Raw genomic sequence first — 16,331 nt, forward strand, 5'->3', positions numbered from 1 at the left:
AAATTACCTACATAGCTCCAACCAGAAACCCCTGATCCCCGTGATTAAGGAAATACCGATTGTTCTTCTCTGAATGATACAAACTAATTCTTTGTAGTCTCAGCATTGAGCTCTCAGCTATTAATTTTATCTCTTTCGCTTAGGGTTTATATCTCTTATTTTCCAAACAACCTGAGGTACCTTAGGCAATTAAGCCACACGCAAAACAGAATTTAAACAATAAAAATACAACAGTGTTCACTTCAAGGTGATGGAGAAGCAGACAGTGTCAGGCCTGAAAGATGAACTGTAGTAGCTCAACTTTGATTTCAACATTCAGCTTCCCAAGCAGGTAGGAGGAACCATCTAAGCAAATGAAGCCTGGCTTGGACTCTGCAAGCTCTGAGGCTGAGAGCACACAACCCTGCCAGAGCTATGGCAATGTCACGTCCCAGGCTTCTGGGGCTCTGGCAGGAGGCACCTACCTTCGTAGCTGGCGTGGAAGCCCTGGGCGCTGACCGCATAGTCACTGATGAGACACAGGGTGAGAGTGGTGGCCGCACTAACGATGGTGGCAGGCAGCTGAAATCCCGTAAGTCTGGAAGACAAAGAGAGGCAGTTAGCAAAAAGGACCATGGTGGGAATCTACACATCCTTTCAGCATTTATTGAGCACCTATTGGATGCATAAAGCTGACATGGAGGGACATGGAGAAAGCTCAACTCAAGGCATAAAGACGACATGCAAAGCAGATTCACAAAGTGACCACAGCAGATGGATTGAAAACCAGCAGAAACCCAAGGCACAATTCCCCCAAAGCCATAACCTATGTTCCAACCCTGATGCCTCCCTGCTTCGCTGCCTTCCTTCACTTTTTCTCTGTTTTTGTTGTTGTTGTTGTCCAATTCCTTTCTCATCGATGTCCTTTGAGGCTCTGAATATGCCTGACCACAAATTGAGGACTAATAATTGCCAAAGAAAATAATTATTCACCAATTAAGAAGAAATAGTTAACCCTAAATAGCAGCATGTGAGTATCTCTTATCACAGACTTTATTCTTTGAAAGGGATGTCCACTGCTTTTACAGCACTAAGTGCCTATTAGTTTAAAAAGAAGAATGCAAAAAAACAAAACCTCAACGCAATCCAGACAATCACTTCTCAGAGTTGACAACACACCACAATGCCAAGATCAATAGGTGGGATCATATTCAACAGAATAATTTCATACAAATGGGATCACGCTGTGCATGCTTTTAAAATTAAAATGCTTAAATTTTCTTTTGGGAATCCAGCTGAGGAGAAAGAACAGGTAATGGTGAAACTAAAGGAATTACTGATGTTATGGTAATCAGGTTTGTTTTTTTTTTTTTGCACAAGACAGTCCTTTTTTAAAGATATTTGTTGATTTGAGAGACAATTTTCATCCACTGGTTTTGCTTAGCAAATGCCATGGCATAGGCTAGGCCAGGAATGCTATCCAGATCCCCACAAAGGGCACTATTGGGAAACTGGAGTTGAGCCTATATAAATACTCTGAGAACGGACAACGAAGTTTTCACTGCTGGAATAAAGGCTTGCCCTAGGGGAGTCATTCTTTTTTTATTGTTGGTGTTTAAGATTTCTTTTTATTGGAAAGGCAGATTCACAGAAAGGAGAGATAAGAGAGAAAGATCTTCCATCCGCTGGTTCATCCCCCAAGTGGCCAGAGCTGGATCGATTGGAAGCCAGGAGCTTCCCTGAAGTCTCCCATCCGCGCGCTGGGTCCCAAGGCTTTTGGCTGTCCTCCACTATTTTCCCAGGCCACAAGCAGTAAGCTGGATCAGAAGTGGAGCATACGGGACATGAACTGGTGCCAGTATGGGATCCCTGTGCATGCAAGGTGAGGATTTAGCAACTAGGTCACTGTGCCAGGCCCAAAGAGGAGTCATTCTTAAGACGACACTGGACACTCAGTGACATATTTCATGGGAGCTAGTCCACCACTGCGTTTCTGTGTAGGCTAGCCCCTTCAGAAGCTCTGACTGCGCACACACAGGCAGTAGTTAAGTCACCAATCCCTCACTCACCTTTGTCCTTTATCCCCTCTCTGAGGCTCATCCCATTCTGGGCCCTGGAAGGGAACCCAAGATTTGCTTTTATCCCCATTTTAAATAGATGTTGGGGTTGGCTATGTTGCCTTTGGACCCCACTCTATACTGTCCTGTGCTACCTATCAGCTTAATGCACAGAATGATGAGATTACACATAGGGCTCAGACAAGTTAAGAGAGTGTCCAGGATATCTGTTCATCAACAATACTGAAGTTTTAGCCGTGTGTTACAGAAGACCTTGTCTTTATCATCATCCTAATCTTATAGGATTCACAATAACTCAGAATCAATGCGCAAAGGAAGAACAAGTGATCAAATTACAATGGAACTGACCAAACAGGTTTCAAGGCCTTCTCTTTAAATAGTCTTACTGCTCTCCATAAGTATTCTCTCTCCTCATCAAAAATCTACATGTAAAATAATGAAAGCAAACAAATTACAAGGAGATTGACTTTGCAAAGGTAATCGTCTGGTGGAGACAACCTTGGCCTTTGCACATGTGACCTCTGTAGATGACTCCTCTGACTTCCCCCAAAATCGTTCCTGGGAGCTGTCCTCAGCATGGTAGTTCTAACAGGTAGCCCACCTCCCACTGCAGTTGTTCGAATGACCAGTTGTGGGCACTGTCCCTCTTTCCCTCCTTCTCAAAGCCTGTTCAAGATATGGAGAAGAGGGAAGAGGGCATAAGACCTCGGCAAGGTCATTCTGGGTCCTTCCATGGGACAGGATAAACTGCTGCTAAGTCGTTTATTGGAGACCTTCAGTCATAAGGCTCAGGACGGCCTGCAGCCTTCTGTTTTCATCACACAGAGCTTATTTAATTTAGAGAAAATGATGTCACCACACAGAAATGTTTCAAAAGCTGAGCAGTGGAAGACAGAGCCTTGATGATCTATTTTTGAGCTATGCAAACATACTCATCTCTGCAATGTCCAGTTACATGAGCCAACATCCTTTCTTTCATTTTCTTCTTCTCAAGCTGTATGATTTTGGTTTTTATTTTGTGAAATTGGTTGAGTACTGATAATAACAAGATGAAGGCCTAGAGGCCTCAAGGAAAATATTGATTGAGTGAATTACATGAAAATTAAAAGCATGCATGCATAACAGAAGAAACTGCAAAAAGATGAAGAGAAAAATGAGAACCAGATTATCTATAATATACATGACAAGAAGAGAGTCTATATATTCTCTATAAGACAGCACAGGCACTGACAAATCAGTAGCAAAGAGTAAACAGCTAGCTGGGAAAAAGGAGAAATGACATGAACAAATGAAAACAGAAAGATGATCCTTCTGACACCAAAATATGAAAAGCAACCTACAAGGCTCATCTTTTACCTATCAGGTTGGCAAATACCTGGAGCTGGTCAGAGTTAAGGAGAACAGACTCTGTAGTCATCAACATGATAAGAGGGAAATGGTACAGACTACACACACATGTTTGACAAATTAAATGAAATGGACCAGAAGCTTGCAAAGTATAAACTATCCTAGCATTCCCATAGGAAACAGATTACAGGAATAACCGTATACCTACAAAAGAAATTGAGCTAGTAATTTTAAAACTTCCCAGTAAGAAACATCCAGGCTTGGATAGTTTCACTACAGTATTCTAACAACATATAAACAAAAATTCACATCAACTCTCTACACAATATCCTCCAGAAAAGAGAGGGAAGGAAGCTTTAAAGCCCCTATGGAAGGAGATATATATTGTGGCGTAGTGGCTAACGCTTCTGCCTGTCTTGCTACAATCCCACATGGGTGCAGGTTTGAGACCCGACAGCTCCACTTCTGGTCCAGAGAATGTACCTGGGAAAGCAGAGGAAGATGGCCCAAATGCTTAGGCCCCCGCACCCAGGTGGGAGACCCAGCAGAAGCTCCTGGGTCCTGGCTCCTGTCTTTGGCCTGGCCTAGCCCATGTAATTATACCTTTCAAGTAAATAAAAGTATTTAAAGAAAAACAAACACCAATACCCTACATGAATATAAACACAATAAATACAAAAATCCTAAATACTATATTAGCAAAAAGAATTCAGTAGTATATAAAGGTCATTATACAGCTTGACCAAGTGAAAGTTGATCCTATGATGCAAGACTGGCTCAATATTTGAAAACTAATCGATGTAATCCACCACATGAAGAGGCTAAAAGTAGAAAACTTGCATGACCAGATTAACTGATGCAGAAAAGATATTTGATGAAATTCAACATCCAGTCATGACCAAAAGGGGGAAAAAAACAGATTTTGAGAAAGCTGAAAATGAAGAGCAACTTATGCAATCTGATAACAAACATTAAAAAAAAAACCATGCTAACATCAAACTTCATGGTGAAATAGTGAATGCTTTTTCTCTAAAATTGACAACAACTCAAGGATCCAATTACGGTATCAGTAACAGACATGAGATGTCTTCCAAGAGGATTACAGATGCACAGTAACTGTGCATAAGGGAAGTTTTCTCAACAGCATTGCCATTAGGCATGTACGCTTGAAGACTATGCTGAGACACCACTGTACACTTATTAGAACAAACATTGTGCTGACATGAAACAACTACATTTCCCATACATTACTGGTAGGCATGAAAAAAGGTACAGTCACTCTGGAGATTGTGTGGGTGCATCTTATACACACACACACACACACACACATACACACACACACAAATTATAAAACCCAGCACACGGACCCTTATATATCTTTCCCAGACGTGAGAAAATTTATATCCACACAAAAAACCCATGTGTGATTGTTCACAGCAGCTTTATTCACAATAGCCCCAACTGAAAACAACCAAGATGTCCTACGACAAGAGGTGAATGATTAAACAAACTGGTGTGTCCACACAAGGGACTCCGCTCAGCAATAAAAAAAAGAATGGACTATTGATCAAAGGACAATGTGTGGACCTCAAGGACATCATGCTGAGTAGAGGCAGGTGGGGGAAGCTAATTACAAAAAGTTGCACACTGGATGAAATGATAACGTTAAAGAGACAGGGTAGGCTGTTGGTCTAGTGCGTACTATGCTTCTGAAAATACCCACATCCCACACCAGAGTATCTGGTAAACACCCAGACCCAGCTCCTAATTCCTAATAACTGCTAAGGCAGACCCTAGGAAGCAGTGTGATGGTACCAATAACTTGGTTCTTGCCAACCATATAGGAGACCAGGATAACATTAAGCTCTTGGCTTCAGTGCCTGCCCAACCCCAGTCATTGTGGGCATTTGAGTAGTAAAGTTTTAAAATATTAAAGAGATGGTGGTCAAGGTTTGGGGTGGTGAGAGCCAAGGGAGAAGGTGTGGCTATGAAGCAGGAGCCGGTGGTGGCTACCTGAGCCTACATAGGTAACAGGATAATACAGAAGGATACACACACACACTGCAACAACATCAATTTCCCAGTTGTCACATGGTGCAAGGGTCACGGAAGATGTAGCCTTTGAGGAAACCCAGATGATGGGTGCAGGGGACCTCTACGTACAATCTTTAAAATTTTGGGCCCAGCATGATAACCTCAAGGCTGAAGTCCTCGCCTTGCCTCCGCTGGGATCCCATGTACAGGTTCATGTCCTGGTTGCTCCACTAACCATCCAGCTTACTGCTTATAGCCTGGGAAAACAGTGGAGGATAGACCAAGGCCTTGTAACCTTGTGCCCTCATGGGAGGCCCGGAGGAGGTTTCTGGCTCCTGGCTTTGGATTGGCTCAGCTACGGCTGTTGCGGACCCTTGGGGAATGAACCAGCGGATGGAAGATCTTTCATCTCTTCTTCTCTCTTTTTAATAGAAACAAATAAATCTTTAAGAAACAAAATAAAATTTGCTGTGACTCTGTAATGGCTTCAAAACAAAAAGTTTAAAGCATTACGTATCTTGTTCATTTTACATTTCAACACCATTTAAACTCAGTCTGCCTGGATTGGGCTTCCCCCTCCTATTTGGCACTGCTGGATCCCTTTACTATAGCTGCTTCATATTCATTCCTATCCCATTCCACTCTCTCTCTTTTTGGCCACCTACAGCACTGACTGGGACCTTGCTGGAAACAGACTGACCACAAGAACCCTAATCTAGACCCTTTGGGCCACAACTTACCTGTCCTTTGGTTTCCTTATCCATGTACTAGGCTACCACCTTCACCCTAAATAGTTCTGACTGCGGGTGATGGACCACCACTTCACTATGAATCCTAGGCATTCAAATACCAAACTATCCCTGTATAGAGCCACACCTCTACCAGGATCTGATCCCCCAAAGCCCCATCCCCACAGGCTCTATCTCCCTCTGTACCCAGCTTATAAGCAGCCACAATGTGCCTCACCCCAAACCCACCAGAATGAGGGGATTCCAAGGTAATATGGGGAGAGCCTTTTCCTTCAGCAACATATGGTTTCATGGAAGAGTCTCAAATTTCTGCCCGGAAGTCGGCCCTGTGAACGCCATGCCTCTTCAGTAGAAATTGCTGCCTTTTTCCCCAAGTTAGTTCCACAACATGTTGCACCACCATTATGGATTCCTAGACCCTAGTTTCTTGGTACTATATTAACACAAACTGTGAATAGCTAATACACACTGTCAACAAACAATTACAGTTTTACCATTCACAATGTACGAAATTGAAGCTAGCGAGGCACTTTCTCTAAGCTGATATTTACTGTTGCTCTGGTATTTCCCAGGCTTGGCAGGTAAATTCTGGCACAGAAGAGAAAGCACTCAAGCTGTGGGGAGGGCATGTGTGAAAGTCAGAACCTCCCTCACCGGGATCCTAGCAGCATCTTTTCCCCTCTCCCCACCCATTCATTCTCTCTGGGGTTGACTTCAGCTGATGAACCTGCAGTCTGCAGGGGCGATCACACTGTTTGTTGGATTAGCAGAAGAAACACTCAGACGTGCCTATCTTTACCTGACAAGTCTAAATGCCAAATTTTGGGAAGGGTGAAATGCCTTCCAATAGCAAAATGCAGACTTAAGGGAAGAACAGTGAAATGACGGCAAACGGAGCAGGAGTCCTTGGCTACCTCTCCTGTTGCCTCCAAACTTTGCCAAGAAGCACATTTTGCAAACAGGTGGGGCAGGAGTGTGGCCCTCTACTTCCCTTCTCTCCTCTGCCGTTGCCTTCTTACCTGGAGTGACCCAGATTCTTCAAAACTCTAGACATCTAGAACCCCAAGCACTCACTCTCAGTACAGAATGCAACAATGGCACCCTGATGTTGTCAGGATCAAGGCCAGGATGCCTAGTGAGGTTCACAGAGCTTGCCTGACTTGGTCCTAACAGCAGCTCTGTTCCATCTTCTGTCAGGCTCCACCCTTCCATATCATCTGCCAGGAGCAGGAGAATGGTCAGACCCAAGAGTAGAGAATAATGAGGAACATTTCCTGTTTCAGGGTTGAACACAATACAACTGATTTTCAAAGCACATTTCCTGCGCTGAGTTGATGGTACAGTGGTTGAGCCACCTCTTGAATGCTCATATCCCATCTCATAGTGTCTGGATTCCAGAGTCAGCCCTGCTTCCCGTTAATGAACACCATGGAAGGCAGCAGCCAATGGCTTATGTACTTGGGTCCCTATTACCCAAATGGAATTGAGCTCCTGGCTTCAGCCTGGCCGAGTGCTGCTGTTGGGCATATGAGGAAGAGAATTAACAGTTGGTGAATGTCTTTTTTTTCTCTTTTAGATAATAAACTTTAAAAAAAAAGTTTACTTTCTATCACAAGGTAGACACTATTCCAAATACTGTTGTTGATATACACTCTTCCCAACTCTCCCTGCTCCTATCTGTGGTGCACAACTGGATTTGATTTTTCTAATTTTCCATGCACCATCCTTAGGGTCTTGGCATATGCTAATTTCATTTCAGAATACATCTTAATTTCTACTCCATAACTCTTAGGAGTTACCTATTACTCCTTCATTGCATCCAAATCTCATTGCAAATGTCCCATGTTACTTCTGGAAAGTTGCATTCCTAACCTTCAAGACTACTCCAACCTCTGAAAGATATGGCATCATTCTCTGCGTCTTTTCACTTTCTTTCTAGACACAGAGAGCAATTGTGCCTCTCTACCCATGCTGAGGTCAGGCCTGGCCATGACCCCAATTCTTGCAGGGGAGGTATGGGTAAGACTGCAGACTCTGGGCCTCTGCCAGGTGGGGTCCTTGAGGGACCTCACTGGACAGAGCACCTGCAAATCCTCTCTGAGCACACAGGAGATGCTGGACACTGAAAGGAGAGTGTGACACTCACAGTTCCCAAGAGGAAGGGCACAGAACACCAGGCAGGGTTATAAGGAGAGACAGCAGGGTGGCTCAGGAAACACAAAGGATCAAGACTGGGAAAAAACCTTGGTTTCTCCAGGGAGGAAACAGGAGAGGCAGAGCATGAAACTTAAAAAATGGGGAAGTCTTAATGATGTCAGAGGGTCCCAGGGTGCAGGAACTGTCCACAGTTGTCCTGCAATCTGGTGCTACAGTGATTGTTCAGCCATGACGTGAGCACTCAGCACAGGAGGTGCTTGGGCTGTGGATTGATTAGCCACACTCCCAAGGTGGGGGTTGCTTGCTATTTCAGGTCAGCAAAGTCTCGATGTCAAAGCATCAAAAAATACATAAAATAAATGCATGCCTCATATACACAGCATAACCGGCTCCATCCTGTTTCTTCCCCGCTATTTATCATGTCCTAGCCAGATGCTTATTGAAGCAAATAGTTTTGTTCTTTCGTGATTATCTCATGAACATCTCCATGACTAGAGTAGGAGAGCCAAAAGAGCAACAGAGATGTTTGTTTTGCTCACCTTGCTTGTGCATTTTTAAATGAATGCATAAATGAATAAATGGATGAATGGCAGGTTATTGGCATTTCTAGGACAGCCCCACAAGTGATCCTGCTTCTGGCTGTGCAAAGAACAGGAAGAAAAGACACCCAGGTGCAGGCTAAGTAGCCCTGGTTTGGCGGGTCCCTGGAAAGCCCTTGAAATGAAGCGAGGTGAAGGGAACAACAAACTTGAATGCTGGTTTCACCTTTCAATCACTCCAGGGGAAGGATGGCCTTTGAATGGGTACGTGATTAGGAAAGGGCAGAGGAAAGGCTGCACAGGGTAGACGGGGCAGTAAGTCACAGGGCACAGTGAGATTGTCCTATGACAGGACTAGCTCAGGCTGCGGTTAGAGTAATGGCACTTGCTTCCCTGTGCGGAGTCTGGGGAAGGTGGCAGAACCTTAGAAGGTGACCCTCCAAAATATGTCCTACAATTTTCACTGAATAAACGGAATTGGGAGAGCTGGCATTATGGTATAGGAGCTAAGGCCATTGCCTGTGGTGCTGGCAACCCATATGAATGCCAGTTTCAGAGTCCTGATAAATTCACTTCCGGTTCAGCTCCCTGCTAATATGTCTGAGAAAATTAGCAGAACATGGCTCAAGTATTTGGAGCCCTGAACCTATCTGAGATACCCAGATGAAGCTCCTGGCTCCTGGCTTCAGCCCAGTTCAGACATTGTGGCTATCCAGAGAGTGAACTAGCAGGTAGAAGATTTTTCTCTCTCTCTCTCTCTGTCCCCTCTTTTCTTTCGGGCCCCTTCACTCTCTGTCCCCTCCTCTCTCTTCCTGCCTCACTTTCATCCTCTCTGTGCCTCCACAACTCTGTTTTGAAATAAATAAATAAAATCAATATTTTTTCAAAAGCAGAATTGGGAAGTGCTGAATCAAACACAGGCAACAATATCTCAGGGAACCAACCAACAAAACAATAAAGATCTTATGAGGGTTTTTGAGCATGCCAAGTCAATATAAAACTCCAGAGCAGGAGTGGATCTTACAGAGTAACTCCCAAGCTCTTATTCTCAGGGCATCCTGAGGCTGGGACTATGTGGAATCTTCTCCAGGAAATAAAATGCCCTGGGAAGGTGAGTCCTGGAGCTTAATTTCTTATTTCCTTGGCCTTGGGGCTACTGATGCTGCCAATCCCAGAATTCTTGGAATCCACAGCAACTGAAGTGTGGTGGTCCTTGCCCCAAGATCTAGAGATCCTTATAACAAATCCCCATATCTGAGGGTGATCCATGAATGTCACTTCTTTGCAGTCTTCAAGAACCCAACTCATACAGAATGATCCTGGAAGAAATGGTAATAGAGCAAATGGGGCTTTTATTGAATTGTTCTCATTTAAGGCTCTTAGCACATCAAACAGGGATATAAAAAGAGGCCACGTCAATTGACCTTGGGAAGAAAAGAGTAACGGTAAGCAACATTTGTCACACTGACAGGCTAGGCAAATAGCATTTTGATTTGCAAGCAACCTTACTCCAGGCAGCAGCCACTAGTTAGGTACATAAACCATTAAGCTAAAAAGAGAACTATCATTATAGGCATCATCCAGTAATTTGCAAGTAATTGATGGATATTAGTCATAATCACACACAATACATGGTCACACACATACATTCCCAAGACACAGGCCTTCTCTGGCAACTACCTTTTGCATCTCATCAGCAGCTTCTAAAATTGGGCAACTTGGAAAAACTGAGTTTTCCATGTGTTTTGGTACATGGGAGTACTCCACGAAGCTCATGGATAAGGCATATTATCCAGTAATACAATAATAATGATGATGATGATGCATGGATTTCAAGATTTCGCACCTAAATAAACCCATCTTAACAATTGTATTTTCCACAGACCTTTTGAAGGTCCTCCCATGGATCACAGACCTTTTTACCGTGAGAACATTCTGGGGCCCGGAGTCCTGAGGAACTCTCTTGGGAAATGGCACACTCACGCAAGGCAGGTCATGTTGCTATGTTAGCCACAGTCTTGGAAACCAGAACGACTGAAAATCTAAAGAGAGGACTTTTGTTCTGCCATAAATCTAGGAATCTTGTAATACAGAAGCCTCCATTTGCAAAGGTGATCTGATGCAGAGCTGGTATCAGCAGATATTTGGACATATCTAACTTCAATCCAACTGTGTTCTCACATTGCCCAAAAAGCATCCCTAGGCCCCAATAACCCCTGCTTTCTGCTGTAGGCATACACTGAGACTCAAAGGCCAGGACACCTGTCCTTGACACAGCTGGATAGCAGCAGCGCTTGCCTCCAAAATCTCCACCACACTTTCCAGGCTATGTCCTGGCTTTCCAAGCAGGAACTGGACTCATAGCAACACCCCCTGCTGCAGTCTGAAAATAGGAGAGCAGCACTGTAGGTGAAGAAGGCAAACCCACTCTATCAAAACCCAGGGGTGACTCCCAAGAGCTGCAGCACGGTTCTCGCCCTCCAATGCGCTCTGTCCCGCCAAGCTCCCAGGTGGTGTTTCACGGAAAACCATCTGATGGGATGTCAGCAGCCCTGCCTAGGAAGATGGACAAATGTTTCTGGGAAATTCCTCAGAAGAAATTCCCAAGCTGCATGCTCAGATGGCCCAGGGTGCTTCAGTGGCCTCACAAGGACACTGCGGGATAGCTAAGTGTTCAAGCGACATGGTGACACTATCTAGCAGCTTGAGGGAGCGTGCACTTTTAACCTAAGGCTCCACTGCAGCAGACGACATGGTACCTTTGCAGGACTGGGGCCTGGGTGGTTGGTGTGATCACAAGGTATGTCGTGAAAACCAGTGTGGAAAAGGATAGAGTTTGGGGAATAGGCTTTGAGGGTGGAAGTGTATGATCTGATTCCAGACTTTGAGAATCTGGCAGGTGCCCACCAAGTGCACGCACACATCAAGAGTCAATAATTTACTTCAGGCCAAAAATACAAATATTTTTCTTTAGATTTAGATGTGTTATTTTCTTCAAATAGCTACAAGATTGTTGGGGTCTATCTTTTAATTGAGTTATTTGGACCTAGCTATTTAGTTAATAGAGCTGGTAGAATTGTCTTTGTGTGTGTGTGTGCGTGTGTGTGATTTTTGTCACCGATTGAGCACCATGGGAAAATTACTGAGACATTAATGACGCCCTAAACTAAGAAATCCAAGCAAGCTTTGCTCTTGTACAGATGACTCTAAGAAGTCCTGCAGCAAGAAAAATAGATGAACATGGTTGAGGCCAGCTGACTCCCTACCAAGCCCTTGCTTCAGCACACTGAAGAACAGCCCTATTTACGACATGAGCTTGGGAAATTAGGTAGAGGCTTCTCATGACTTGCTATACACTCTGATAGGTTCAAAAAACAGACTGGGGTTTGAGTTTCTCCCACGGGCAACATTCAGATGTTTTTTCTCATCAATCACTCATGCAACAAATATTAATTGCATGCAGACTTAAATGTCATGTGCTATGCTTTGTTCTGGGGATAGAAATTCACAAGATATAGATGTGCCCTCAAGGATTCATCCTAAAAAGGAGGCATTTGCACGGACCTATCCTAAAGCCAAGAAACTCCTCATCACCTTCACTCCATTTCACACCAGGCTGCCTCTACCTCTTAATTTTTTTTTTCATTAGCAGTCTCCAACCCATCTCCCTTCAGGTTCTCAGGACTTCTATTAGAAGATCACATAGCAGCTGGTATGATCACTTTAAGACACATCATGACACTTTTCCCCTCAGAATCCCTCCAAAGATGTGCTACAAGATCTTAAAAAAAAAAGGGAAAGTCTGTACAAAGGCATGGGCCATCCTCTGCCACTGTCACCCACTGCACCACTTCGTTCCTGTTCCCCAGAAAGTCCCCTTGCCCATCTGCCATTGCCACAATGATCCCTTGTGGTTTCGCAAACATCCCTGGCAAATTTCTGCCTCCGGGCCTTTGTACCTGTTGCTCCCCCATCTCCAGCCGTCGCATCTATCTTTCCAGATGTGTATGTTTGCATATGTCATGGCTAAGCATATCTGTGGGAAAATTAATACTGAAGAATCCCTCCTCTTCTTCAGCTCTATTCCAACATAGCCTTAATACTGACATCTTTGATGGCCACTCTGATAAAAGTACAGCCCTCCCTCCACCCTTACCGCTGGGCTCCAGATCCCTCTGCCCTGCACTTTCTCTGTGACGCTCACCACCACCGGACAGCCCCTGTATTTCATCATTATCCTTTTTGAAGTCTACCCTCCGCCACTAGCATGGGAATTTCTCAAGGACAGGGATTTTTATCCATTTGGTTCACTGGTCTGATCCCAGCATCAAAACCCATGGCAGGCACATTGTCAGAGTCAGTAATGAACTTTTTCATTGTTGACGACACAATTATCATGCAACCCAGTTAGTTCAGTGAGAGACTGGTGCCCAGGGACTCTGACATCATCAGTCTGAGCTGATCCAAAGAACAAATCATCAGTTGGTCACCCACAACACACAGAGGGCCGTGGCAGGAGAGGGGGTGGTGTGAGTGGAGGAAAGACACACTCCAACCTTAAGGGTAATATGAAATTATCCCCAAGCCAAGGACAGGAGAACAAATGGCTACAACCAGCTATTCATCCATTTGCCATGACTGTTTTAATTACCAGCCTCCCTGAGAGAGGGGATAAGACTGCAGAGTCCATTCAGCCTTCCAGCAAACGAAGATGTTGTTTTCTCTAGCAGTCTAGAAAACCTGATTCAGCTTGGCCTTCCATGGCCTCACCCAGCTCCTGCTCCTTGATTTCGGCCATTTGGGAATGGCAGCGGCTATTGGTTGAGGCTGCCCTTAAGGCTTACACCAGCTCTGGGGATGTACAGAATACCTGAGACCCATATAGACCCTCAGAAGCATCCAACCAAGAGTTGGGGCCATCCAGAAGAGTTCTGTGTTTTTATTCTTCATATACCAGGCAGACACAAACAGCAACAGTTGCCCAAATGTCAGTGAACAGATAGGCAGTGATGTCCTGGGGTTCTCCATCATGAACAGTTGGTGCCACCAAGCCCTCTGACAGCTGCTGAGACCTCCTCCCCTCAACCCCCGGGGAAGGTGCAGGTGGAGACTCTGGGAGTCCTAGAGAGGCTCAAGATACTGATCATGTCTCCAAGAGGGTGGGGACAAAGAGAATGGGTGGGCCACCCCTCACCTTATCTTTTACCATGAGGTTTGCCTGATGGCCATGACAACCTGTTATGAGTATCGTGCTTGGCCTGAAAAGATTAGCTTTCCATGCTACAGCCAACACTTTGCTGTGTGCTGTAGGCATCAGCTAGGGCCAGCTCCATGACAACTATCACTACTGCTTTCAGGTGCTGCACCGGGACAGACCCAGGCTCTGTTCCAGTGATCAGGACAAAATGATCCTTGGACATGTTTAAGAGGGCAGAGCCAGGCCGCAGGACAGCAAGCATAATGTCTGTTGTTTTCTCATACTCCGGGGAGCCAGCAAAAACAGGAGCTTCCAAACAATGGCCTAGGGACAACTGCGGAGTTTCCCCTGTGAGCATGAAGACTCCTGGGGTACTGCTCAGGCTTGGTTTCCACGTTGAGTTGAACCCAGAGCTGGGAGATGCAAGCATGGTCACTAACAGCTCACGATCAGGAGAACATGGTTGCCAACAGCCAAAGACAAGCAGAATTACATCCAAACCAAAGGAATCTGCAGTTAACCAGAGATAGCCTTTACCTTTGAGACATATCTGCGGATGAGAGGAAGGAGCAGAGCAGCAGGGAGAGTGTGGTCACTGAGTTTCTGAAGGTGTTTCAGGCTCTACATCCCAGAGTCTACTCTGATTTTCTATATAGTTTTTCAGGGTCACCATGCCTGACAATTCCATGGGGTGCCTTTCCCATGGCACCCATGGTCCTGGACTCTGAACTGTTGGCATAGCCTTGAATTCTGCCTTCCTGCCTGGGCTTTCAGGATGAAATAACTGCCAGATGGAATTTGGAACCAAGTGTTATCCCTTGAATGCCACCTTTTTGGGACCATCTTGGGTGTCATTATGTGCAAAGCAGGGACTCCCAAGAACACACCCAAGCTGAGAGAAAGATGATGCAAAGGAAGACATGAAACCCTGGAGACAATGGCAAGATTTAAGGGGCTACCATGAGGAAGCAATGTGAGCATCACTTCTGTAAAGAAGCTCCAGCAATTGTGCCCCTAATGCTGCTCCTTGGTCACATTGCACTAGTTCCTTTGTTTGCTTTTCCCCATGTTTGTCCCTCTGAATAGCTTGAATCACGGGCTGTTTCTGAAGCCCCAATCCCTGATGTGATGGTATTTAGAGGGTGGACTTCATTGGTGAAATTAGAGTCAGATGAGATCATGAAGATCAAGTTCTCATGATAGGATTAGTTTCCTTATAAGAAGAGACACCAGAGAATTTTCTGGCTTACTCTCTCTCTGCCACATAAGGACACAAGGCTGTCGGTTGCAAACCAAGAAGTGAGGGCCTCACCAGAACTCAACTATGCTGACACACTGATCTTGGATTTCCAGTTTCCAGAACTGTGAGCAAATGAATATATACTGCTTCATGCACCCAGTCTATAGTATTTGATTATGATAACTCAAGCACACTAAGACAGAATCTGGTACCAGGAGTGGGGTCCCCAACATGGCACCATTCCCCAGGTTGATCAGCCAACTGCCTAATGGCAGTCTGATTACCTGGGGCCACGTCCATCATGGAAGAGACAACATTTTGCTAACGACACAGACACTTTACCTGGACATGAATTTGCATTCCCTGACTGCAGCACTTCTACCAACACTACCATCCAGAGAACACATTCTCTGTTACCATGATATTCCAGCTGCCATTGTCCTATCCCAGGAAGTCACTTTGCAGCCTCCACAGTGAAGCAATGGGCTTGTGCCCATGCTCTCCACAATCCTGAATCAGCTGGCTTGGGAAAGTAATGGAATGACCTCTTAAGGACATAGTCACTGTGCTAAATAGGAAGTAAAGTTTTGCAGAGCCTGGAGAGAATACTCAGAAGGTTGTATATGCTCGGAATTGGTGCCCAGCCCACAGTGTTAATTCACCCACAGCCAGAAGTCAAAGCACCAGGAGTCGCTCCACTTACCCTGCCTATCTCTAGTGACCCACTAGGAAACATTATTTTTGTTTGTTTCCTGTACCCAAAATGACATGCTAGGCTAGTCCAGAGGTCTTAATTCAAAATGAGAAGTCTTTTAAAGGGGAAATTAGGACTGCCATATTGCCACTTTGCACTCCCTGGGCCACTGAATCAACAAGCAAAAAAGGATGACCAGGGTGGCTAATCCTGATTACTAAAGGGTCAGCTATCATGGAGATAAACATGTGTATGTTCAGAATAAAAGAGAACCTGTAGGGCCTCTGTTAGTGTCTCTACACTGTGATTAAGGTCAA

General features: G+C 44.9%; 1 protein-coding gene across 1 annotated transcript in view; it reads right to left on the reverse strand.

The window, feature by feature from the left end:
- Positions 1-268: 268 nt before the first annotated feature.
- LOC131479660 (CUB and sushi domain-containing protein 1-like) overlaps positions 269-16,331 on the reverse strand; it is a 112,275-nt gene continuing 96,212 nt past the window's right edge. Inside the window, exons 3-4 of the mRNA XM_058661036.1 lie at positions 465-577; positions 269-381 (exon numbers count right to left, since the gene is read on the reverse strand). Coding sequence (XP_058517019.1) covers positions 269-381; positions 465-577 — 226 coding nt within the window. The remainder of the gene's footprint in view (positions 382-464; positions 578-16,331) is intronic.

Source organism: Ochotona princeps, chromosome 2 (genome assembly GCF_030435755.1).
Source record: "Ochotona princeps isolate mOchPri1 chromosome 2, mOchPri1.hap1, whole genome shotgun sequence".
Lineage (NCBI taxonomy): Eukaryota > Metazoa > Chordata > Mammalia > Lagomorpha > Ochotonidae > Ochotona > Ochotona princeps.